Genomic DNA, 27302 nt, shown 5'->3' on the forward strand with positions numbered 1-27302 from the left:
TCAGCTACCATTCCCAGTGTCGACCTCTATACAAGCACGTGATCAATCAGGCTGCTTTCAACACGATCCCCGTTCCCTCAAATACCATGTACATTTATATGCATCTTTGTGTTTAAAATATGAGTTACAAATGCAAAACCTCCTTTCTTAACACATATCCTTCAGCGCTTCCCATTATCATTTTCTCCTGGTACTCGAAAATAATCCATTATGTTATCCTCAGGATCACTGCCTACTCTTCCATTCATATCACCCATTACAATCACTTTATAGCTCCTAAGTATTTTTCCCACGGCTTCATCTAGCTCATCCCAAAACCTGTCCTTCTCGATCTCTCACTCCTGTCCTTACACGGTGCATACGCTACAATCACAGCCACTTTCACCTTCTCAAACTTGAATTTGACATACATACATCTCGAGCTGACACATTTGTAACCTCTCATTCCACTCTGCCACACCTCATTCATCAACAAAGCAACTCCTTCCTTGCATCTTGCTCGCCCATTCGTGACTGGTCTCTTACGTGTTACAAATACACAACCTCCTCTTCTAACGCATATCCTTTAGTCACTTCCCGTTATCATTTTCCATCAATTACCATGTTAAAAAAAATAAGATGCAGTACATGTCACGTGCACTGCCATACATGCATCCATCCATCCACCCTTTCATTTCTGTTCTTCCTTAATTCTCTGCGTCTTGCAATTCTCATGCCTTCTTTTGTCACATATTTATCATATTCAGATTTTAGGCATCTCCTTCTTGGCCGTGCACACGTTCTCCCATCTTCAAACTAACTCAAATTTATCTTTTTCACCACTGTATTTATATCCATTCCCTCTGATATAAACATACAATACTTCATTAGCACAAGTCCTTCTCCCCTCCAATCAACAGACTTCACTTTTTCATAAATTTCCTCATTTCTTTTCCCATCCACCCTAAACAACCCAAATATATTCCTTAACAGTCCCATCTCCATGGCCTACTGTTCATGGAGAAAGAGTCAGAAGTCCCCCAAACCTGTTCCATTTCGCTGACTTTTAGAACAGGCAGGGAGTATATGCTTTCTCTTTCATCCACTGTTGTTAACAAATATAAAAATCAACAACCCACCTCCATTTTTTTTTTCTCAACTAACCTCATATATGGAGTTTCCAGTAATTCTTGATAAATCACGAAATTCAAGCTGGATCGTTGTGACTTCTGATGTTGATGAATCAGGTCCCCACTTGGGTTTAGAGGCACGGCGAGAATATAGGTTGACATCAGCATAGGGAACACCAGATGTGCTTTTGAACCCTGCTACTAGTCGGTCTCCCAAGTCTATCTGTTGACAATAAATAAGGGTTTTATTTTTTTGTCACCACCACCACAACCATCATCATAATCATCATCCTGACCTCATTATCACTACAAGAATATGCTGTGGGGTACAGCATACAGGAAATGAATGTGCAAGGAAGAGGGAGAACTATCAATAGCTTGCCTAGTGATGTGAGTCAGACATTGATTCACACATCATTCAAGGTCCTGCTATCATGGCTCCACCTAACAGGCCAGACCACCAGCACATACTTTTTTGGCATATTTCTTTGCAGATGCACTTTAAAATACAGTACATACATATGCAAGATAGAATCAACTTTTTATTCTAAAATTATGTGAAGAGGAATTGTCACCCTACCACTCTGCCTCTCATGGCTGCATTTCATGACGTGAGGAACATCTTAGTTGTATTATTCCTCCCCTATTTACCATCCATCCATCCATCATCCAATCCTACATTGCCCCATGAAGAGCTTAGGAGCCCGGGGCTAGGCAGTTGGATCTGACATTTAAGATGAGAGTGACCAGCCTCACTCATCCATGAGTGGCATTACGTAAGCAATAAACCCCAACCACCCCTTGGATATAAACCTTCACCAGCTCAATCCGACTGGAGTGCAATAATTACCCACTAAACCACCAGGCGCCAAAATCTGGTTATATGGTTACTACCCATCGTAGTAAATGGTTTCCTGGTGTACAGGAAACCATTTGGCTTGTCACACAGTGTAGAGTCACCCACAGGCAGAAGGAAGAGGAAAGAATGAAGGAAAGACACAAGAGGGAGTGTAAAGTCACCTGTAGGCAGAAGGACGAGGAAAGACTGAAGGAAAGAAAGACAGAGGAGGATGGATGGAAAGAAGTATGGAGAAAAGGAAAGGGCAGACACCTGAGAGCAGCACTACATCAAGTGAGTGGATGGTGAGTGCCCCCACCTACCACAACCCTCATTTATACTTAATGATCATCACCATCCTCATCCAATCCCTTATAGTACAGTGCCTCATCAGGAAATTAAGGATTACTTACAGCCTTGTCAAGAAAGACCTGCTCCTTGGTGAGATGGTAGGTGGAGAGAAGTCCCCCAAGAACTCTGATGGTGGTCTCAAACAAGTTCACATCTTGGTTCAGGTTGAAGTTAAGTTGCGTCGCCACCCACTCTCGGGCCTCACTAAACTCTGAGGGAATGGCAGACCAGGCAAGCTACATTAGGTTGTGTTACATTTACCTGGCATAGGCTTGCACAGTGTGGATTCTGCTGTTTAGTACATTCCACTTATTCAATTTATTAACCTCTTAATGTGGTTATGTGCTTCTGATTATATTCTTTCTACAATCAGACAATTTTTTTCAGCTTGGAAAATATCTCTCATGACAAAGAGGTTAAAGAAGACTATAACTAATTTTTCCAGTTAAATAGTTTCTCCTAAGCTCAATAAAATCACCCAAAAAGTGGCAAATATAAACTAGAAATGATGTCACTCAAATCAAGCAACAGAGCATTCATATGCATTCTTTAAACAATTAATACAGTAAAACTAGATATAGTTGCCCAGTTTGAAGGTATATAAATGTACAGTAGAAACATGTTCAATGGTTGTGGCTAGCTTGTCAAATCTTTAACCGGTACCACGCTGGCGACGTAGATCTACGTAGATATATGTCCCCCACCCCCTGCAGCACTGAGAAGACATTGCAAGCAACTGAAGTAAAATGGAAGGTAATAATTTATCTCACTAACTTCAGATATTTCTCCACTATGCTTACAACACTGATTTAGGAGCGTGGGAGGCGAGTGTCAGTCTTCGCAGGGTCACAGCCACTCTACTCTCTTAGTAACCTTGAAGATTTCAGAGGTCGAGCGGCACCAACCTGACTCGATTCAACCAACTTCCTGGTTGTGGGGATTACTTTTACTAGTGTTAGGGATCTTATATTGATGTATTAAGCCCATTTAGCAAGAAAGAAAAAATCCAAAATCAGTTCACAAGCTCACATCCACTCTGCTCTCTCAGTAACCTTGAAGATTTCAGAGGCAGAGTGGCACCAACCCAACTTGATTCAACCAACTTTCTGGCTTTGGTGATTACTTTCATTAGTGTCAGGACTCTTACATTGATGCATTAAGCCCATTTAGCCTTAAAAAAAAAAAAAATCCAAAATCGGCAGACGTAAAGGGATATCATTATTTTCTTTTATTTTTATTTTTTATTTTTTGCCCAGAGCAGTACAGATTAAGGAAAGGGTAGCTCTACTGTCATAAAAATTCTTGTAATCCACTCTCAGTCAGTAATCAGCTGCCAGTCCAGTGATATGCTAAGCATGTTTTCAAACCAATCTAGGCTCCACTGAAATGTACACACATAAAGTGCCATCCCTCCACACTAATTTTTACAGCACCTTGTGACAGCATCACATGAACTACATCCAATCATCATCATCATCATCATTATCATCATCCGGATCTCCTTTCCCACCCTAAGGCAGGATGAGGAGTAGCAATGTCCAGACACTGCAGGCCTGTAACTTATCAACTGGCTCGGCAGAATAATATCTCAAGAAAAATGCTGCAAGATGAAGATCATGGGTCTGATACACTGGATGAAGAATTTGTTCCTGATGGTATGCTATAGAACGAAGGAGTGGAGAGCGATGATGAACCTGTAAGTGGTGATGGTGATGAAGAAGAAGAAGGTGATGGGGGGGATTCCGCCACTGGAAAGAAAGGGAAAAAGAAGAAGAAAAGTAAAACAGGCAAGACCTCACCAGTAACAGAACCATCAGAAGAGGATGTGAATGAGAAAGATCATAAAAAGAAAGCCGATGATATATGGGCAGATTTTCTAGCTGATGTAGAAAAGGAGTCAGCCCCACCTCCAAAATCAAAGGCCAACGTTTTCAAGCTGGGGGGCACTGATTGGAAACAAAAAATCAAGTTCTTCTGAAGTGGTTTCAAAACCAGAAGCATCCAGTAAGAGAAGTGAGGTGAAAAATGAAGAAGTTAAACCAAACACAGTTAAGATTACTCAGGTGTTTGAGTTTGCAGGGGAAGAAGTAAGGGTAGAAAAAGAAGTTGATGCTGATTTAGCACAGGCCAAAACAGCTGCTACCACTGCCGCTGCTGCAGCTACTACCAAATGAAGTCCAACTACAAAAGGAAACTCAGCTATTCCAGGGTTGGGAGGTGTGAAGAGGAGTGGAAGTTTATCAGGCATTGTAGGACTTCTAGACAACAAAAAACAGAAACTAACCACACCAGAGAAAACTAAGCTTGACTGGAACAGCTTTAAGTCTTCAGAAGGTATTGATGCAGAGCTGAGAAACACAAGAAAAGTAAAGATGGGTACTCAGAAAAGCAAGCATTCTTGGAACGAGCTGATCTTAGGAAGTTTGAAATAGAAAGGGCAATGAGAATGAGCACGAGATCAAATAGATGAAAACATACCCATACATTTAGATTACAGGTTTCAATACTTTACACATGAAATGTTTCAAATTTAGAAACTAAATGAGCACAGGAGACAGTATTATTAGGTTTAAAACTAGATACAGACTTCAGTTCTTTAGAACAAATACTTCTGTAGTAAACTACATTCAATATACTGTACTAACTAAAATCTGGACAGACAACAACAGCACTTTGCTGGCACCCATTGGAAAATGCTCTTTAAGAGCATTTTCCAATGGAATGATCAGTGTGATCAAACTTACTGCAAAGAAAAAATGACTAACCTTCCTTGAGGTCCATGATCCAAAGTGTATCAAGGGCATCGATTAGAGTAAGACCAAGCCGGAGCCAGTCATTGCGAGAACGTGAGATGGGCTTGAGATGATCATGACCCCAAGCATAGGTTTTGTAGCCTTTCCATGCATGCTTCATCGCTCCAACCACAGCCTCTTGACGTGCTGATACTGGTAGGAAAACAAAATATTTCATTTGAGAATAACAGAGAAGATTGAGGAAATCTTGGTATAAATTATATTACTTGCCAGTTGAATTATTTCCATGCACCAGTACAGCTATACTCCTGATACAAATGGGAGTTACTGAATGAATATTTACTTAGCAGATGCAAAAAATATTATGGAATCATGTAAAATACTAATCTATGTCTAAGCAAGTGGTTCAATATCAATGCCAGAGTGAGACAGGAGTGTTATTCTCACAAACACTGACAAGGAGAAGGTTATATGAGAGGTCAATATGACAGTGATGGAAGTGAACTGAGTAGCCTAACCCCAGGTACTTACACTCCTGATAGGGCAATCAAGGATTGGATGATGAATGGAAATGAGAGTGACGCAGATATAATAAATTATTACAGATGAAATTTTAAAAATCTGATATGAGCAAATAATGCTGTGCTTCTTGTTAACAGTGAACAAGATCTTTACAGACTGGATCAAGTTTTATAAATCAGACCCACAGCTCGGGGGGGAGGCACTATCCCACTCTCCTCAAACCTCCAAGCTCCATCTGACTGAAATAATTAGTATTACATTAAAGAAATCTTTTCAATTGTTTGGAGACTTCATTTTTTGGAAATAATTTACTCTCCAGTTTGGGAATACTGTGAATCATTTAGCTTAATAAACTTGAATTTACTTTAAACTTGTGACAAAATAATCTACAGATTTTTACACAATTTCTTTTTCCCCATGCTATTATAGATTTTCCAAAAATCTTAGTAACAATACTGTTTTTGCACTTAACACATAATACAGGTAAGAAACACAAATCAGCAAAAAGGCTGCTTCAGTATAACTAACAGTACTGCTACAAACTGTAAGTCAGTACAAAATATTTATGGGTTTTCAATATTATAAAGTTTAGAATTACATTCCTCACCATAAAAATATTCTTGATTAATTTTAAAACTTAATCCAAATACTGTACAATGAAAAGTATAGTATAGATAAGTGTTTCTCTGTTTTATTAACTTTTCTGATAGTGTTAATTACAAGGAGAGTCTGCTAAATGAAGCTCACCATCCCCCCACTGATTTTCCTGGATACAGGCCTGTAAATGTTATATGCTGTGATGTTACTGAATGAGTATGAGAATAATGGGTAAATTTTTAGAAGAAACCAATGTTTTCTTTTATTATTATTCTTATGGTTTCCAATGCAAAATACAGTGTTTTAATTAGTTTTGACCTTCATTTTTCGGGAAAAATCCCATTTTGGAATTTTGAGTAAGATTTCCAAAAGTGGGTTTATCCCCCAAAATCAAGATCAAAATTAATTAAAAACACACAATTTTGCATTAAACTACAGGTCTCCCTCATTTTACAATTGGTATGCGTTCCTAGAAAGGCAATCGTAAACTGAAATATTGTAAAGCGAAATTAAGGTTTAATGGGAAAAACAAGGATGCATTCCTGGACTTGTGTATAAGGAACCCAAGACCCATACAAGTGATCTAATATGCAATAATAATGATGATGTTTTATGTATTGTAGTGCATCTGAATCACATACAGTATGTATGTACATTTGCAAACATAAAGACATGAAATAGCAAAAACAACATGAAATACAGCTGTACTGTACTGCACTGTTATATACCCTCCTACTGCACTGTAGCTCCGTCCACCCTTAGTTGGTCCCCCCCGAGGCTGGAGGACATAATGCCTTATTGTCTCCTCCGAGGCTAGGAGACATCCTGGGCCAAACCCCATCACTCATCAACACAAGAGGTGGAGAGGGAGGAAGCAGGGGTGGTGGAGGTTTGGATGGCAGGAGTGGATGACTCAGGAGAATGAGAGGTGGTAGAGGTTTGGGTGGCAGGGCTGGATGACTCAGTGGTAGCAGAGGCAGATGGACTAGCAGTGGGTTTGAAGAAGCTGGAAATTGCTGTTTGCTTTGCCAGCCTCCTCCTAGCCTCGTACATCTCCTTGTAAACTTTTAGGGCTTGATCCACACCAGTCGTAAATGCGAGGGAGCTCAATCGTAAAATGAACACTTGGTACTAAAGAAGAAGGATCGTAAATGCGAAATATTGTAAAACGATACAGCGTAAAACGAGGGAGACCTGTAACCCAAACTAACCTAACCTAACCTAACCTAGGCCTAACTTAGAGCCTGACAGACCGAATGCACACGCCTGCACCAGCCAATATTGCGCGACATTCATCCGTTACTGAGCGATAGCCTAGCCTAAGCCACTATATGACTACCCCTACAAAATTTGCTCCCCCAACTCAAACTAGGCTTAAAAGATAAATCTTAGAATAGTTCAGGGACGTAATATAATGAAAACTGGTAATGTTGGTTACTTCTAAAGTTATACTAAATAATGTAGTAGTGGGTGCTGAAAGAAAGGTACCTGACAATGCAATGAGCTGGGACATGGAGAAAAATTTTGATTGTTGGAAGTTCCACTGTGCAAAGATAAGAAAGAAAGGAAGTTTGAAAAGGAGACAGAAAGCAGAGTAGGGAAAAAGGAATGTGGTTAGTGTGTGAAAGTCCAGGTATGGAACAGAAGATCAAGTACTGAGGCTATGGGATGTAGTTTTAATGCTAAACACTCACCTCTCGGTGGAATGTAAGGAGTTGTTCCTACTTTGAGGACTTTTGTTGAAGCGTGTAGCATTCTGGGACAGGATACCCTTCCTGACCTCAATTAATGGTCCTAAGGTAGGTTCAGCCACTCCAACTCTTTAACTGGCAGTGTGTGGCATACTTTGACCACAGCAGCTGAACTTGGAAATGCTGCATACAATGGCCAATCTTGATTTCCAATACAAAAACCATAGCAGCCACATTAAATGTGAGGTCCCTACAGGATAATGTCATTAACCCGTTCCGTGCCGTGTCCATACAATATACAGTACTATATATATACAGTAAATCCTCGTTTTTCGCGGCACAGATGTTCCGCCAAAACCAAGTGAAACGTGAAACGTTGAAATGTGAAGTTAAGAATCAATCGGAAAATAAAGGAGCGTTCCGGTGGGACATGTACCTACCCTACCATAAAGTACTATAACACCAAACAGTCCCTACCTAAAATTTAATGAAGTGTGTTCACTAGTGCTAAAACAGCAGAACACAATACACATGTACCTGAAAAAACATTACAGCTGTTATAAAGAGCTGCAACACCAAAAATCCTTACCAGAAATAAAGTGAAGACTGGCTTGAGTGGCAGGTGAAGGTGTGTTAAGGGTAGATAGGCTAGTTACTAGGTGACATGGGCCTCTCTGGGGAGGCCCCATCACCTATGCCGAAGCCCTCGAAGTTGAAGTCAGGCTCCAGCACCTTCACTTCCTCTCTGTCCACTTCTCCTCCTTCATCCACCCCTGCTTGCACGTCCAAATCTTGCAGAATAGCAGCCACATCTGTCTCTCATGAAAATATCGTGTGATCTGGGCTCGTCTCTGCTCCTGTATGTTTCTGTTGTAGACGGCCATAACTTGAGTTTTCAGATCACTCAAGGTCGACAGAATGTTGGTAGCCTCAGGCATAGTCCTGGTGTATGCATCGAAGGTGGTTGCCATGTCGGTTATAGTGGACAGGGTGTGGGACAATTTCTGCGTGCTCATCTTGCCCTCTGCAGTGTGCCCTGGCCTTTCATTCTCCTCTTCACTAGAGTTCATCTCTTCTTCTGTTATGTCTACCACACCTGAATGTCGTAGTGTGTCAAGTGTTGTCTTATAGCTGTTTCGTTTACCCCTGCTGTGTCTTGGCTTGTGTTTCTGATAGCTTCCACAGCAGCCGCCAGAGTGTCGTCTTCTCTCTGCCGCTCACCTTCCACAGTCAGGTGAGGGAAAAGTTTCTTCCATCCGTGTGCTATAGTGGCTGGGGTAATTCTGTTCCAGCTTTCAACCATGGTGTCCACTGCATTTTTTATGTTGAATTCCTTCCAGAACTAATTTATTGTCTTGGCAGGTCAAGAATCAGCAGGTGGTGGGGGGGGTGTGGGTGCGCTAGGAGACTGGTCTGGCCTTGAGGACAGGCCTGGTCAAGACTCCTCTGGACTAGTTTGTGACTGTTCCAGGCTAGGAGACATTGCTGCTGGTGGAGCCTGTGGACTGCTGGGAAGGCCCTGAGACTCTGGTGCGGCTGCAGGTGTGCGGTGTGGGTCGCCGCCGCCATCAGAATCTTCCTCTTCTTCCTGAATCTGCAGCAGGATTGTGTTGGCACTTGTCTCTTTCCTGAGTCTGTCATGCACCTTAGAGTAGGACATGTTCTAAAGGTTGGCGATGATCTCTTGCTATAGGGGTTAGAGTTTTGAAGTTGTGTTGGGTGGTAAGAATACAACATGGACATCAGGATGACAGTCGACAAGATATCTGGCATGTGCTCTTGCATTATCCATAAAAAGGGCAACCTTAAATGCCAGATTCATATTCTTGCAGTGCTTCTGTGCATCGGAGATGAAATATCGGTCAAACCACTCGTGCGACAGACTCTCGACCATGTAGCCTCGCGGTTTGACCTCCCAGTAAACATTGAGTTTTCTCATGTTGCAGTGTCTGAAGGGCTGAGGTTCATGGAATTTGTGGATAATTAGTGGCTTCATCTTGTGTGAGCCCAAAGCATTGCAAGTGAGTAAGACGCTCAGCCACTCTTTATTCATCTTAGTGCCAACTGCCTGCCTGTCCCTTTGTCAGGTATGTGTATCTTGCCAACCGCTGCCAGAAGATGCTGGTCTCATCGCAATTATAGACCTGGTGCCATGAATACCCGCCCTCCTCAACAATCTTGTGTGCCTCCTCTGGAGAGCTAGCAGCTGCATCTACGTCAGCAGAGGCTGCCTCACCATGATAAGGGATGCACCTCACCTCGCACCTTTTCTTAAACCTAAAGAGCCACTCTGACGAAGCTCTGAGCATGGGTGATGGGTTTATATTCTTCTTTCTGCAAACTGTGGCGTATATCCTTAGACCCTGATCCTTGATGACCCTGGTAGAGATGCTCACACCTGCATGGCTCTGGCTGTCGAGCCAGCGGACAAGGTATCATTCTGTTATGGCCAAGACATGTCTTACCACAGATGACCCCACAATCACTGTCTTGTCGGACGGGAAGAACATGGTCTGGATCGTAACCTTTGGACAATTATTGGCATAAACACGCATGCATGACAACACCCAAAAATCAACTGTACACAGAAGAAATAATCTGATGTATAATTTTTTATATGGCAATACTTAAACAGTAAACCCTTAAGGGTACAATGTACAGTAACTTTATAAGCACAGTGTCACGGGGTTTTTATGATATCACGGTAATTTTGATATAAATGGTTTAAATGTTATTTAATTTGATAATAATATTAATATTGAAGAGCAGAGACAATGATTGTCTTGCTACATCAAGCAACGATTACTTTACGCTGATTTGCTAAGATTCTCTAAGAACGAGAATTTATAAACTTTCTCAACAGTACTCAGCAGAGACTAATTACTCACAATTGCTGAATTACTGTACTGTTAGCCTCTGGAGAAAGTTACATCACCCCTGACAATAAATAACTAATACTAATAATAATAACATCAGGTTCTTGCTGATGCATTAACTCCTGGCACAACGGATTTTAAGTTAATACAAGACTGGTCTAAGTACCAGTTATGAATAGTAAAACGTTTATGCAAGCTAGGAGCTATATGGAAAGTAAGCTTAATTATGGAGAAATGAAACAAGATTTACTCTACATTAAGCTCAAGAAATAGAACTGTTAAATTTATTAATTACAAAAATAAATTTAACATTACATTTCAAATCAAATCAATGAGACGCACTCGCTCACTCACACAGAAGCTAAATACTTACGCCTAGGGAAAAACACCTTAACTAAGCTCTTAAAACTACAAAATACACAAAGAAATACCAGTCGATGAATACTGTGTATCACCACTAAGGTGGGAGAGCTGGGATTAACTGTACTAATGGAGCTTGGGGTAAAGCTAGCTGACCTCTCCACTTCTGAGCACAGACCCTTTCTCCGTCACAGCAAACACAAAACTGAATTCAAATAATGCCTAAGCAGGACGCACAGGCCACCGGAAGAAGGCGTGGCTAACGGTTGAATGAAGCAGAGGCAAACGATAAAGAAATAATTGTATCGCTCAGTAGCGCACTTAGTGACGTGCATTAAATCGGTCACTTTTTGAAAACGGTGACGAATTATTTGAAAAGTATACCCCGGAATGGAGAGAGAAACGGTTAACTGAGCGATACACAGTGAGTTTTCCACTAATAGTTCGTGGCTTCTCACAAAAAGGAAATGTCGCGAATTGATTCGTGACATTACGCCCCATGAAAATTAAATCTTTCTTCCTTCAGAAGAAAGATTTCAATATACATATATATAAATCCTAACTCAGTCACACAAGATTCACACTGTGGTGTGTGTGCTATCCTGCTACAGGAGAAAATCGCAGTCGCCAGTGAGTGAAAAAACCTCGTATTTACGTTAATAGAAGCAAGCTTGAGGGAAAACTCCGTGACGACGGTGAAAATCCTGTACTCAGGTCAAACTGAGCGAAAATTCGCTACATTTTCACTGACAACTAATTGTTGTGTAGTGGTGTATGTAATACACGGTGTAGGTGTGACAGTTGTAGTGTAACTGTACCTACGTGTAAAATGACACAGTAAATAATATGGCGACGAAGGCAGAGGAGAAGAGGCGGCAGCGTGCGGCAGACGATCAGCTGGTCCGCACAGCAAAACTGCTACACCCATTGCTGAACCTGCAAAACCAATTGAGGTGGAGCATCAAAAGTGTCAATGAGACAAAATTCTTATTAAGTTGCAATTACTCTCTCTGCCTAGCAGTCAGTGCTACGACGTACATTCGAGGTCGCCATTAATTATAACACACGATTATGGTCGGCAAGTTGAGAATCCCTGTGCAAACTCGGGTCTTCCATAGCCTCGAACTGCACACGGGTCCTCAACCTGTGCCTTAACCTACAGTACTTATATTAATATCGGGAAGCTGAGAATCCTTGTGCAAACTTGGGTCTTCCATAGCCTCAAGTCGCCTCTGCAGAGTTCTCACTTCCCCCTTAATCTACAATACAATACTTATATTAGTACCGGAAAGCTGAGAATCCTTGTGCAAACTTGGGTCTTCCATAGCCTCAAGTCGCCTCTCAACTTCCCCTTAACCTACGGTACATATATTAGTACCGGGAAGCTGAGAATCCTTATGCAAACTTGGGTCTTCCATAGCCTCAAGTCGCCTCTCAACTTCCCCCTTAACCTACAATACTTATATTAGTATCGGGAAGCTGAGAATCCTTGTGCAAACTTGGGTCTTCCATAGCCTCAAGTCGCCACTGCGGAGTTCTCTCTCGAACTTCCCCCTTAACCTACAGTACTTCTATTAGTACCGGGAAGCTGAGAATCCTTATGCAAACTTGGGTCTTCCATAGCCTCAAGTCGCCTCTCAACATCCCCTTAACTTACGGTACATAACATGTATGTACAGGCCCTGGACATAATGTGTCCTGTGGGGCCAATGGGCGAGACGTCAGGTCTGCACCCACTTCACCACTACCCTGTCTCTCAACTGGCTCAGAGATTACAGGTGTGGTTATGAATGGCACAGGAAGGGCATGTCCCTGATTAGTGGTGATACTTTGGCACACACTGCAGGAACGGACAAAACTATCTATGTCTCGTCCCATCCCTGGCCAGAAAAAGTCAGCTCGGATACGGCCCTGGGTCTTCCTTTTGCCCATGTGACCTCCTGAGACTGAACAATGACCCCATTGTAACACTGCTAGGCGGTACTTGGCGGGAACGACAAACTGCAGTCGAACCTCGCCTCGGGTGTTCGTGACTCATGGTAGAGCCGTCCTTGTTTACGAAGGAACTTGGCTCGACCTCCCCGTGAATACTTTATCACTCGACCCTTTTGTTTGTTCCGCACGGTAGCAAGTGTCGGGTCAGAATGTTGTTCTTGTACAACAAGTTGACTACACATCAGATCTTGCGGCGATTCAATGATCACTGGGGTGACACAGTGTGGAGCCTCAGCCATGGCTCGTGTTACCGCAGCAGCCGAAGTCTGAGTAGCGTCATCATCGGAGCAACTATCCTTGGCTCCTTGAATATTGCCTACTATCAAGTCAAATAGAGGCTCTGGCATGACAACTGCAAGTGTCATACCAGTATAAAATGGAGATGCCACCTGGATACATGCCTCAGGGAACAATCTCACTGATCCATCAATAAGCTTTGCATGGATCTGTCGACCTGTATACTGTTCAGGCCGAACCAAACTCTGCTTAACAGAGCAACCTGAGGAACCATTGTCTCTCAGGACCTTCACAGGAATGTCTCCCACAAACCCTTGCTGAACAAGGAAGGTACTGTCACCTGTGGGAGGGCCTGTGGAGGAAGCAGCTAGCCACTCATGAGGCTGCTGAATTGATGTGGCAAACATTGTGCCTTGAGGGTTATATTGGGGAGATGGAACATTGGCCATCTGTGGAGGGGGGTTCACTGTCACTGTGGGACTAGTGAACTGTGGGGAAGTACCCACACTGGTAGGGACGTGACCACCGTGCTGCTGCTGAGGAATGAAGGCTGCATTCGCTTCCTGCCTCTTTTGAGCTGGTGGTGAAAAAGTTTGTCCCGACGGTCGGTTGCGTGGCTGATACTGCTGCTGGTTAGGGTACTTGTTGTACCTCTTCCACTCAGGTTTCTGAGTGTTTTGCCCCTGGTCCTTCCACTGCGGTTTTGGACCTTGGCCATTATTCTGAGAACGGCCTTGGTGCTGGGATTCAGTCTGAGACGGCTTCCCAGACTTAGCAGTATCTTTTCTGCTCCAGGTGTTTTTCTTCACAGAGCTTGATACCCGTATGCAGTAAAGAATGCGTCAGCCTTCTCTGCCATTTGGCTGGCATCTTTCACCTGGCAGATCTTAAGCTGTGCTATGAGCTCAGCAGGCCACGACCTCTCTAGCTGTGTACGCAGCATAAGGTCAATTATCCCCTCACGCGTGGAAGGAGTTTCATCTTTCTCCATCCACTCATTTAAGTAAGCTGTGAGACGATCAAGGAACTGAACAGCTGTCTCCTTGTCTTGGAGACGAGCTCGCATGAACTGAACTTTGGCGTCGTCTACTGTGAGACCATACGCCTTAATGAGTGCAGCTTTCATCATCTCATATGTGAGATTGTCTCCACGAATTCTGTGGAGAATATCGAGGCAGGACCCACCCCCCGGCTAAGAAACTGCAGCCGCTTAGCTGCCTCATCCAGTTGATATAAGTCTGCCATGTCCTCAAAACGCGCTATGTACGGCTCGGTCGCTCGCTTTCCTTGTATGAAGGAAGCTTGATGCGTGGGGTCGCCAGGACATGTGCAGGGAGAACGCTCGTGGAGCTTTGACCAACTGCACCAGACGTGTCTGAAGCCAAGGAATCTCGCTTGAGCTTCAGCACTTCAAGTTCATGTTCTCGTTCTTTGTCTCGTTGTTCACGCTCGTATTCGCGCTGTTCTCGCTCGTGTTCGCGCTGTTCTCGCTCTTTTTTCTAACTCGAGCTCGCGTTGTTTCTGCTCGTGTTCGCGCTGTTCTCGCTCGTACCGCGCTCCTTTTCGCGTTCCTCACGCTGTTCTCGCTCGTATTCGCGCTGAATCTTACGCTCTTCACGGGCATCATTCTCGCGCTGCTGCTCCTGATTATGCCGTGAGAGTATATACTCTTTAATTTCGGTTGGGTCCGAAAGACCCATATCTTTGGCTTCCTGTAAAAATACAGTAGTAGCCATGGCGCTAATTTATTAAGCAAACCGAAATTGAGTACTGACTGCTTAGCGACGAATACTAATAAACACAAATAAAGAATACAGACACAAGCTAGTGGTGACCAGTCTTATCCAGTTAACTGGCAAAGAATAAATCAAAAATGTAAATGACTGGGAAGACTCAATAATAAACACAATGGTACGGCGACTTCCCAGGAGCGAATAAAATCGTATGGCGTTACCAAGAATAAACTAGAGTTAAGTACTCTATTGATTAATAAAGCAAAATTCACTTGCTAAATTAACGGTAAACACCAGTAAGCTTGTGCCTATAAACTTTAATGATAAATACCTAAATATGAATGAGTGAGCACTATCTCGTGAATAGCTTTAGAGCTAGGAGTTAATATCCTGGAATGAGGTCGCCAATTGTCACGGGGTTTTTATGATATCACGGTAATTTTGATATAAATGGTTTAAATGTTATTTAATTTGATAATAATATTAATATTGAAGAGCAGAGACAATGATTGTCTTGCTACATCAAGCAACGATTACTTTACGCTGATTTGCTAAGATTCTCTAAGAACGAGAATTTATAAACTTTCTCAACAGTACTCAGCAGAGACTAATTACTCACAATTGCTGAATTACTGTACTGTTAGCCTCTGGAGAAAGTTACATCACCCCTGACAATAAATAACTAATACTAATAATAATAACATCAGGTTCTTGCTGATGCATTAACTCCTGGCACAACGGATTTTAAGTTAATACAAGACTGGTCTAAGTACCAGTTATGAATAGTAAAACGTTTATGCAAGCTAGGAGCTATATGGAAAGTAAGCTTAATTATGGAGAAATGAAACAAGATTTACTCTACATTAAGCTCAAGAAATAGAACTGTTAAATTTATTAATTACAAAAATAAATTTAACATTACATTTCAAATCAAATCAATGAGACGCACTCGCTCACTCACACAGAAGCTAAATACTTACGCCTAGGGAAAAAACACCTTAACTAAGCTCTTAAAACTACAAAATACACAAAAGAAATACCAGTCGATGAATACTGTGTATCACCACTAAGGTGGGAGAGCTGGGATTAACTGTACTAATGGAGCTTGGGGTGCTAGCTGACCTCTCCACTTCTGAGCACAGACCCTTTCTCCGTCACAGCAAACACAAAACTGAATTCAAATAATGCCTAAGCAGGACGCACAGGCCACCGGAAGAAGGCGTGGCTAACGGTTGAATGAAGCAGAGGCAAACGATAAAGAAATAATTGTATCGCTCAGTAGCGCACTTAGTGACGTGCATTAAATCGGTCACTTTTTGAAAACGGTGACGAATTATTTGAAAAGTATACCCCGGAATGGAGAGAGAAACGGTTAACTGAGCGATACACAGTGAGTTTTCCACTAATAGTTCGTGGCTTCTCACAAAAAGGAAATGTCGCGAATTGATTCGTGACACACAGTAACCAAATACACATGCATAACAGCATCTGAAAATCAACTGTACACAGAAGAAATAATTTGACGTTTAATTTTCTTATGAGACAACACTTAAACAGTACACCCTTAAGGGTATAATGTACAGTAACTTTATAAGTACAGTAACCAACATTAACAATTTTCATTACAGTACAGTACTGTATATTATTAATGTGAATGTGGAGAACAAAATCAATTGTGTAACTGGGATTAATGTGGTGAAGACTGTAGAAAATTTTTAATATCTGGGAACGATTGTATCATCTAATGGATCATTAAACAATGAAATGTAAATATTATTTAATATTCACTCACCTGCTTTCTGACAGTGTCCATGTTCTTCCTGAGGGTCCTTATAGTGCATTCAGTAGCTCCTGTCAGGCTATGTATTTCAGGGGCTGTCAACCCCTCCTGAATGAGCTACAAAATCCTTCCCTCGTCGGCAGCTGAATACCGTCGATGTTTCTGGCCAACCCTGTATGCCCGTTTCTCCTTAGGCCACTGCAGTGGCCCTGCAACATCCCCCTCACCTTGTTGCTCCGTGCGCCATACTTCACTGGCACGCTCCATCACAAACGTCGAAGCGCAGTCATCCAGGTGTGGGTTGAGAAACCACGAGCCACGAGGCAAGCACAGTACAAAAACAAGCAATGGCGTGTGGGTCTGTAGTACTGCCGCTGTATCGGCAGAGGGTAGGGTGGTCACAAGCTGGCCGCCAACAAAAGAGCATCAGTATGCGTCGTTGGCTGCCGGCTGGAAGCATCGAAATGTAGGGAAATTCACGAATCGTCAGACAACTCAGAAACTTTTTTCTTGCACGAAGAATGAGGCGTCGAAGTAAATTGCGTCAAAATAAGAGGATTTACTGTGTATATATTTTATACATACAGTATATACATATATATATATATATATATATATGGACAAACCAATAGTTGAAATTGCCGAGTCAGTCAGTACTGTATATAAACGGACTAACTCAGTCCCCTAAATTTCTGAGTCTGTGTACATACAGACACAGTTTTCCTCACATCTGCGCAAAATTATTTGAGTCTGCCCTTATTGTGTGACAGAAAATAAGATAAAATACATCCCTCCTCCCCTCCCATGCCTTATACCATTATAATATTTAAAAAAAGTGAATGTGAAAATACATAAAATTAACATGGAACCCCAACTTCCCATCATCATAGTTTCGACTGTGACCACATTACTTACACCACGGTGCGTTTCCATGCTACAAGTACTCCATGCATCCACCCATTCTGCACCAAAATGGACTATCTATCCACATCAGCTGCTGACAGTATCTGAATGTAGCCATCTGACGCAAATCTGGGTTATGGTGCACTACCAAAGTTATTGTGCTTCCTCCCGACTTGTGGCTCAATCGGTAGAAAGGTGGCTTGCAATCCTACCAGAACCAGGTTCAAATCCCCATTGGGGCAGGGAACAGTTTAAGGATTTGAATTTCATATAATCAGGCTTTACTGATCTACCATATGACCTGCCGACATGTCATAAAAATACCCCTGCTAATATCAATACACCAGTCCTGTATGAGACAGCCCTAGCATGTATTCAACATGGATGGTGGGTGTTAGCGCAGAAGTGGTGACATGTAGAGAGGTGTATAGTACAGTAGAACCTCTCTCATTCGGACTATATGGGGGGAAGGGTTGTCCGAATTAGCAGATTGTCCGGACCATCAGGGTAATCTCCAGTTCATACCAAAAACTATCTACATACCCGGTATGGTATGTTTGTTAATTATTAACATATGTGGCATATGTCAACCCTACATAACTGCAAAACATGAAAGGATACTAAAATAACCAAACTAATCATGTACGATAGGTTTGTATTGCATAATTTACAGGTAAGGCCATGACAAGAAACTAGCCTACATTTTAAATTGTAGTAAGTGACTAAGGCCCATGTAGGCAAAAAAGTAAATTAATTAATTAACTGTAATATTTGGAATAAAAATAAAACTTATGTAGGCAAAAAATACATTGTCATCTTTGGCATATTGATAACACCCATATGGGCAAGAAGCTAATGTTTGATGTACAAGTAAAGCACATTTAAGTACAAAAAAATAACCTACAGTCATCACTGAACACTGCAGAATATTCTGACCCATTTTTGTGTAAGCAAACTCCTCCTTTTAACACCTTTATTCATTGCAGAAGCTACACTTACATTAAGGGGCATGGTGAGGAGGATTAACTTTTGAAATATAGCGTAAAAATATAAATGGTTGGTGAACTAGCTGATGGAACGAATGCTAGCGTGTGTTTAAACAGGCACCCATGTTGTGACCTAGTGTGATCCGAGACTAAATGAATGATGATTGCTTTCCGCGCCGATACTGAAAATGACTTTAGAATTACTTTCAACATATTTTTGGAGCTTATCATTTTTAAATTTTGTCCGAATTAACAGAAATCCGGATTAAAGGGGTCCGGACCAAAGAGGTTCTACTGTATGTAGGACTACTGGGCCTTGAGAGCAGGTTGTGAAGCCTATGCCCACAGTCGGACGCACGCACACACACACACACACACACACACACACACACACACACACACAAAAAAAAGGTCGAAGTTGAAGAACTTCCAAGTGAAGAACTAGCTGATAGTGAAGCATAAATACAGGCAAACTCCGATACACGATACCCCTATATGCAATACCCTGGATTGATGAAGGGAGTTGAAATACCACCACACCCTGCCTAATGATGTCCAAGTCCTGGTTTAATGATGGGTCTTCCAATGTTTCACCTGGGAGGGATGGGACAAAAGTTTGAATCACACACTTTTCCACGGCCAGCTGGGTCTGCCCACCTGCCAGGATGCACAAAAATGCTCGCACAGCCCCCACACTCATCCTGCACCCACATCATTCTTCTTGCACCGGCCGTCTCTGAGTATGGAACTCTCTTACACTCACATACCCCACATCATGTTGCACCACCAACATTATGCAAGCTGCTATTGTACAGCATCATAACTGTGTCCCAGCAGTGCTATGAGTAGGGTAGTGATACTAATCGTGTGTGGAGTGTGATTTTGTGTGAATTTTGGCCTAAGTAAGTGTGATCATGCCTGGTAAGGGCATGGCACATTTTGGGGCTAGTGAGTTCTTTACAGCTGTTAGGCTTAGGTTAGCTTCTTTTACAGCTGTTAGGCCATTTTAAATGGCTTTAAACTTTTTCTGGGGGGGACTCATTTGGGTAGGTATAGGACAGTTGGAGGGGAAACCCACGGCTCAAAAATGCATCCCTATACTTTCCATGTTAAATCAGCCCCGATATACAATACCCCGTCTAGCAATGGGTTTTTATTAAACCAACTGCATCGTTAAACTGAGATTTGCCTGTAGTGAATATAATGAAAGTAATGTAAGTAAATGTAAGCAAATAGAAGTAAATTATAAAATCAACTAATGTAAGGCAAATAACATAAAAAATCTGTGATTTACCATAAATAATGTGACTGTGTGTGGCATGAGTGTTTATTGTGCCTTATGCAAGAACATGTGAAAATACATAAAGTTAGCATGAAATCCCAACTTCCCATCATCATAGTTTCGACTGAGGCCACATTACGTAAACCAGGGTGTGTTTTCACACTACAGGTACAGTACTACATGCATCCACCCACTCCACACCTAACTGGACTACCTATCCACATCAGCCACTGGAGGTATCTGAGAGTAGCCATCTGGCACAAATCTGGGCATGCTAAACCAAAACACCTGTTATAGGGTGGAAAACTGCTGAAGTGAGCACTTTTACTATCACTAGGCTTATTTTGACCACTTTTCAGGTCAATTCATGGAAAAAAATAAAAATAAAAGTTGCAAATGCCCAGCACTGTGGGTCACACAGCTTCCCAAACCCTTGGTACCGGGGCCAAAAAGCCAACAAAGGTTACAGAACAGAACAGGTTAAGCACCTCTCTGGCCAAAATGGAGTTATGTATACTTCTAAATTTCCTTATCCCTCTACTAATGGATACCGAAGCATCTGAGGCAGAAAGCCAACCACAATAGAGGGTAAAAATCCTGTAATTTACAATCTCACTGCTTCAATGGATGCTGTGGAGTTGTGTGGCCCAGTCCCAGACTCAGGCATGCTATGGGCTGTGATGACTCTCAAATCCATCCCTGTTTCATGGAATGTTGGACGTTGCTAGTTACAGTATTACCGTAATCATCACAAATATAGAGGAATTTGTGATTTTCGGTGGTAAACTATTTCTATCATTTCTAAAATGGCCACATCTTATGAAAAAGAATGGAGCAAGAGTTAGAAAATTGGTAACACTGTCCTGAATACTGGCAACGCTCATGTTATTCTACTGGCAGTAAGGTCAGAATTTTTAGCCATTTGTCATAACAGAGCACCTGTATTATTATCTGGGCGTAAGAACGGCACAGTTTTGAGAGAATTGGTCATTAGGAGCCCTGTGCAGGCCAAGCACAGCCACCAACTGGCATGCCTCAATACAAAGTGTCAAACCTTCAGCCAGCTGATCATAGCATATGTGACACAACACAAGCTAACTTCTTGCCAGCCGACATGTTCAAAAATTAGGTATCATGGCTGCTGGGCTTCAGCAGTGAGCAGGAAGAGGCTGTAACCCACAACCAGAGCTCAAATATCCGTCTGCCCATGTACTGAATGGTTAAAGTTGCCCGCTCGAGCGATCATTCCCAACGAACCTCCTGCGCCCAAGTAATTAGACTGTAACCCACAAGCAGTGTCAAAACGTCCATACACATCCCCACCGATTGTTCAAAGTCAAACAGCCACCGGGCTAAGTCTTTCCTAACTGCCACTGAGATTGTAACACAGACCACAAGCCTCGAGTATATGTTCGGTGACAGCGGCTGTCCACCTCTACCGAACGTCCAAATTCGCCTGGTCACCGTGAGTTGTGTTTTCACATGGCCACTGGGCATCTAGCAGACCACAAGCCACGGGTACCTGTACAGTAAAAGTGCCCGTCCATCTTGTGACAGAAAGGTAAAAATCCTGCCAACAGCCTTGCACCTCCCCCTCTTCTGTCCCTCCTCCATACCCTCCTGGCTCCCCCCTTACTCCTTCAGTCCATACACTCCTCTGTGGTGATAAAACTGACTTGTGAGTTTTTAAATTTTTTTGAGATTTATTCAACTACTATTGGTCATATCAAAATTCTGCAAAATCCACGAGAAAGCTCAAGAAATTTTGCATTTAGACATATGCTTAACTCTTGGAAAGTGAGAGTAAAATTTTGCACTTGGGTGGCGGGAAGTTATATGAAAGTATGTTTTACTCCTGAACACTTTATTCTCACAGCATTTCTGTACTTTTACTTATCAGTTTTATGTGTTTTTATTGGCAACAGTGAGAACTAGGAGGTAAGGTAACTTATTTTCCTACAATATTCAAATTACTGGAACTTTTGGGTAGCACCTCGTGTGTGTGTGTGTATATATATATATATATAAATAAAGCGAATGGAGAGTGTATATATATATATATATATATATACACACACTCTCCATTCGCTTAATACACAAGTTTCAATGACAAAATGCCTAGACAGTGACAGGGGTGTTTCTAATAATTGGTAGTGAGCGAGTTGGTTTAAAAAATGCGAAAAGTGTGCCACAGAATGAGCCAAATCTGGTGTCATGCCACAGAGCGCAACCTACTCTTGTCGAGTGGATGAGGACATGACTCGGGTCATGAGGTAAGGGTGGGTCATGACGTCATAAGCCATGGCCACAGACAGTGAAGATCTATCCATCTGAAACTTAGGCAAAATCCTCGCAGCCTTTGATAAGTTGAAAGATCAAATGACAACGAAAACTGTAAGGTGAGAGTTCAAGAGGTTCTGGATGCCACAGAAAACAGCCTTAGTTACCATGGAGACAGGCATGCCAAGGAAGTGAACTGAAGGCATCAGACTCTGATCACCACCTTTGATCTATCACAAGAAAAAGATCCAGTGCCCTCAGCATCAATAATGACAATGACAGTGCATCTGTTGTGTCTGCCTTGGATTTTGAGGGGTTCATTACTGACGTGGAGCATGTTGGTGGTGGTGGTGGTGGTGGTGGGGTCAGATGGTGTTTAGGGTGCTGGGGCCAGGGCACCATAACTGCCTCACCCTGTCTCGGAACCACATCTCTCCAAGTCAACTAAGCCTTTCCTGCATAGATTTCAAGGTAAGTGGCAACTGTGTGGGTTATATTTACTGTGTACATATATTTAATGTCCCATAATACATAGGCAAAATGACAGACTAGGGGCCAAAGGGGTGACTTCTGAGGCGGCCACCCCACCAATTAGAATTTTCCCCATATGGTACATTATTTGTAAAGTGTGAAATTTCTAGACAGTGAGGTCTTCTGCCACCCAAATTCTTGTGTATTAAGCGAAGGGACTGTATGTATGTATGTATGTATGTATGTCTATCTATCTATCTATTGCCAGATGCCTTAATCCAGTAAGGGGTGGCCACAAACAAATTGCCTCCATGTTGCCCTGTCCCTCGCCATTTCATTGCCCTGCTCCCAGCTCACACCTGCCTCTCTCATATACCTCTCCACTCCATCCCTCCATCTCATCCTTGGCCTCCCCCTCCTGCTCCCCCCCTCCACCTCACTCACATACACTTTCCTCATCAGTCTCTCACTCTCCATCCTCTCCACATGGCCAAACCACCTTAATGTGTTTCTCCTAACACTTCCTATCACATCCACATCCACACCACAATGCTCTTTCACTTCCTCATTTGTCAGTCTGTCTCTCCATGTGACTCCACATGCTCCTCTCAAATAACTCATTTTCACTGCTCTCACTCTTGACTTCTGTTCCTCCCACAAGGTCCAAGCTTCATTTCCATATGTTAGAGATGGTATGACAATACTGTCATGTACTAGCTTTTTCACTTCCATGCCCACTTCCCTAATTCTTATCACTGCTTCCTTGTTGTACCCTTTCAAGCACTTCACCCTCAAAACTTCCATCCTTACTCATCACACTACCCAAATACTTAAATACACTCACATTTTCCATTTCCTCCTCATCCAACCTCACTGTACATTCACTGACTTCACTTCTCTCAAAGACCATCACTTTACTCTTCCCTACATTTACCTTTAGATTCCATTTCTTACACACTCTCCCAAACTCATCCACCAAGCCTTGCAGCTCCCTTTCGTCTTCACTCAACAACATAGTATCATCTGCAAACAACAGTACAGAGAGTTTCCAAACACTGCCCGCTCTCACTAGGGCCGCTCCAACATCCACTGCCCTACCTTGTGTCTCTTTTATAACCCCCATCCATATACAGATTAAACAACCATGGAAACATGACATGTCCTTGTTTCAATCCAACCTTCAAATAGAAAAATTCACTCAGTTCACTATCCACATGCACTGCAGCCTTAGCAAACTCATACATACTCTTCATGGCCTTCAGCAACTTCCCATCTACTCGATATATTATTAATACTTTCCACAAACCTTGTCTATCCACCCTGTCATATGTTTTCTTCAAATCCAAGAAGGCTGCAAATAACTTCTTTCCCTTCTCTAGAAACTTTTCCACTAAAGATCTAAGAATGAATATCTGATCTACACAACCTCTTCCCCTCCTAAAACCTCCCTGTTCTTCTCCAACTAATTCTTCTGTTATTTCCCTTGCTCTGTCAATAAGTACCTACCATATACTTTTCCCATTACCCCTATGATTACCACACACTTCTTTTTCCCCTTTTCCTTTTTACAGGGGAATAGTTATACAGTACTTGACTTCCAATCCTCCGGGACTCTACCTTCCTCCCGGGCCAATCTGCACATCTTCCACGTCCACTCTATTACTATCTCTCCCCCATGCTTCAGCATTGCACCACACACACTCCATCAATTCCCGGGGCTTTCCCCATTTTAATACTCTTCATTGCTTCCACAACTTCCATCCTATTGATTTCTTCCTCTCTTCTCACATCCCTCCTTCTCCCAGCCATTCCCCATCCACTTGTATTGCATTACTCTCATTCTCTATGTTCAAGAATTCCTTAAAGTGTTCTCTCCATCTGCTCACTTTTTCTCCCTTCTCCACTAGTAATCTACCATTTTTATCTTTCACTCCCCTACTAACTTCGTTGGATGAATGTGTATATATATATATTGCCAGATGCCATAATCCCGCAAGGGGTGGCCATTTGACTCTGAGTTATTTCTTTTACAGGGAGGGGCACTAACCCTTCACCAACCCACCTGCTGACACGTAGGAAGCACGTATGGTTTGGTTATATGGTTACCACCCAGCGCTTTAAATGGTTTCTTGGCTTACAGGAAACCATTTGGCTTGTCACTCAATGTAAAACCACCTGTAAAGGAAAGAAAAGCAATAAGAAGTGACAGGAAAGATGGGAGAAATAGGAGGAGAGGAGGGCAGACTCAGAAAAAGAATGAAAAAGGCTAAGGAAGAAGTAGGCAGCACTTCATCAAGTGAGTGGATGATGGTCGCCACCACCTACCATTTTATATATATATATATATATATATATTTTTATGTGAGGAAGAAGGAACCAAAGGCAACGAGCCAGCAAATATAAATATATATATATATATATATATATATATATATATATATATATATATATACAGTGCTCGTCAGAAGTATTCAGCGTTGTCCGCCGGGCGCGCAATACTTATGGCCCAAAAAGAATCACCCATTTTTGGGGGTAAGAATTGAGCCACAAGTTTGAGCTCCGAGCATGACGTCACGGTAGCCTGAGGCCTTCCAACGCGCTGGTTGGTTCCCGCCTCAGTCGCCCACGGGCTGCCTGAGAGAGAGGAACTCCGCCGAGTGTCCCTCTCAAATTGCGCCATTTTTTACCGAGTGTCCCGCAGTGTTTTGGCCTTCAAAACTTTGTTATGGCACCTACCCGTGAACTATCGAGTGAAATCATATCCCAGATCATTGCTCTAAAGGAGGCAGGCCACCAGACAAAGGAAATTAGTGAATTGGTTGGTGTGGCACGATCGACAGTGCGTCATTGGTGTGCGCGGTTTCGGGAGGAAAACAGTGGTGAAGTTCCCACAAAGAAACCGAGGTCTGGTAGGCCTAGGAAAACTTCCCCAAGGTCTGTTAATGTTTTAAAACGTGCAGTGGAGTTTAATCCTTGTGTGAGTGCAAGGAAAATTAAGGAGAGCAACCCAGAAGTGTTTGGTGAGGTGTCAGTGAGAACAGTGTCTCGTAGGGTGCATGAGCTTGGTTACACAAGTCACAGGCCTGTGAAAAAGCCTCTTCTCTCTAGCAGCCAGAGAATTCGTAGGCTTGCCTTTGCTAATAAATATCTAAATTGGGGTGAGGAGCAATGGTTGTCAGTGTTGTGGTCTGATGAGGCAACGTTTAGTGTTACCTGTAACAGAGGAGCACACAAAGGTAGTGACCCACTTGACCCACGGTATGTAGAAAGCACAGTTAAACATCCTGATTCACTCATGGTATGGGGTTGTTTTTCAGGGAAGGGTTTGGGGAAGCTTGTTGTACTTCCCAAGAACCTCAGAGTGAATCAGGATGTTTACCTGGAGCTTCTGTGTGATCATTTACCAGACTCCTTAGAGCTAACAGGTGCACGAGTGTTTCAGCAGGACGGTGCACCTGCTCACAAGGCCAAATCGGTCACCAATTGGCTTCGTGACTGCGAGGTATCATTCATGACAGACTGGCCAGGAAATAGCCCAGACCTCAACCCGATTGAAAACCTCTGGTACCTCGTAAAGAAGAGTCTCCAAGGGAAGGACGTGAGCTCTCTGCCTAAGCTGGAAGCCGCCATTCGTGACTCCTGGGACAAAATACCCCTCCAGCACCTCAGGAGCCTCGCCCTTTCACTTCCAAGACGTCTCAGGTCCGTGAAGAAACGTAAAGGCTACCCTACGAAGCACTAAAGGTAAATAAAATGCATTATTTATATGTTTTTTCAATGTTGAAAGGTTTGTTTCTCAGGAGGGACGCAGGGCGCCCCATACTTCTGACGAGCACTGTATATATATATATATATATATATATATATATATACAGTATATATATTTATGTGAGGAAGAAGGAACCAAAGGCAATGAGCCCACAAATGTAAATATATATATATATATATATATATATATATATATATATATATACAGTAACCCCTCCAATATCCGGATCAATAGAGCCATAGGCAGGTCCGGATAGTGGTCCTGTCCGGATATTGGGCCCCAGCTTATGGACTTGTACTTATGGACCCTAACTCTGAAAAACACCTATACAACTCCCTCTGGACATGCATTGCACCTATTTAAGACCCAAATCACACCAATAAGGGACATAAAAGACTGAAATAAATGCAAAAGAACCATAAAATGAGGTTTTAGAGGTGAGTTTATACAATATTAAACATTCTGGGTACTTACAAGTCCCTTGCTCTTGGACTGGTTTGAACCGCCAGTTTGCAGTCCACAGTTAATCCTCTGCACTCTAAATTCTAATTTCTTAACACTGCACAACACTGTAAATTCCCGTGTGTTCTAGTGGCAAGGTATTGCAGTTTATTCACTGTTTATTCACAAAAAACAAGCACCTGTGGCTTGCACTGTTATGAGTATCTGCTCTCCATCGGAGTTAAGCTGTGACTGTTGATGTTGGTGGGGTAACAGAGTTGCCAGATCGCAACAGCCACATTACCAATCTCCTCAACTTTCATTGTCA

General features: G+C 42.5%; 1 protein-coding gene and 1 pseudogene across 1 annotated transcript in view; one reads left to right on the forward strand and one right to left on the reverse strand.

Moving 5' to 3' along the window:
- Window positions 1-27302, reverse strand: part of alpha-Man-Ib (alpha-Mannosidase class I b) — a 132016-nt gene that overhangs the window by 22242 nt on the left and 82472 nt on the right. The window contains exons 5-7 of the mRNA XM_080284962.1: window positions 5064-5243; window positions 2361-2509; window positions 1144-1332 (exon numbers count right to left, since the gene is read on the reverse strand). Coding sequence (XP_080141088.1) covers window positions 1144-1332; window positions 2361-2509; window positions 5064-5243 — 518 coding nt within the window. The remainder of the gene's footprint in view (window positions 1-1143; window positions 1333-2360; window positions 2510-5063; window positions 5244-27302) is intronic.
- Window positions 3896-4768, forward strand: LOC145415735 (heterochromatin-stabilizing protein CFDP1-like; annotated as a pseudogene).

This window comes from Coenobita brevimanus, chromosome 103 (assembly GCF_032717465.1).
Source record: "Coenobita brevimanus isolate Jiangsu-jjx chromosome 103, ASM3271746v2, whole genome shotgun sequence".
Classification (NCBI taxonomy): Eukaryota; Metazoa; Arthropoda; class Malacostraca; order Decapoda; family Coenobitidae; genus Coenobita; species Coenobita brevimanus.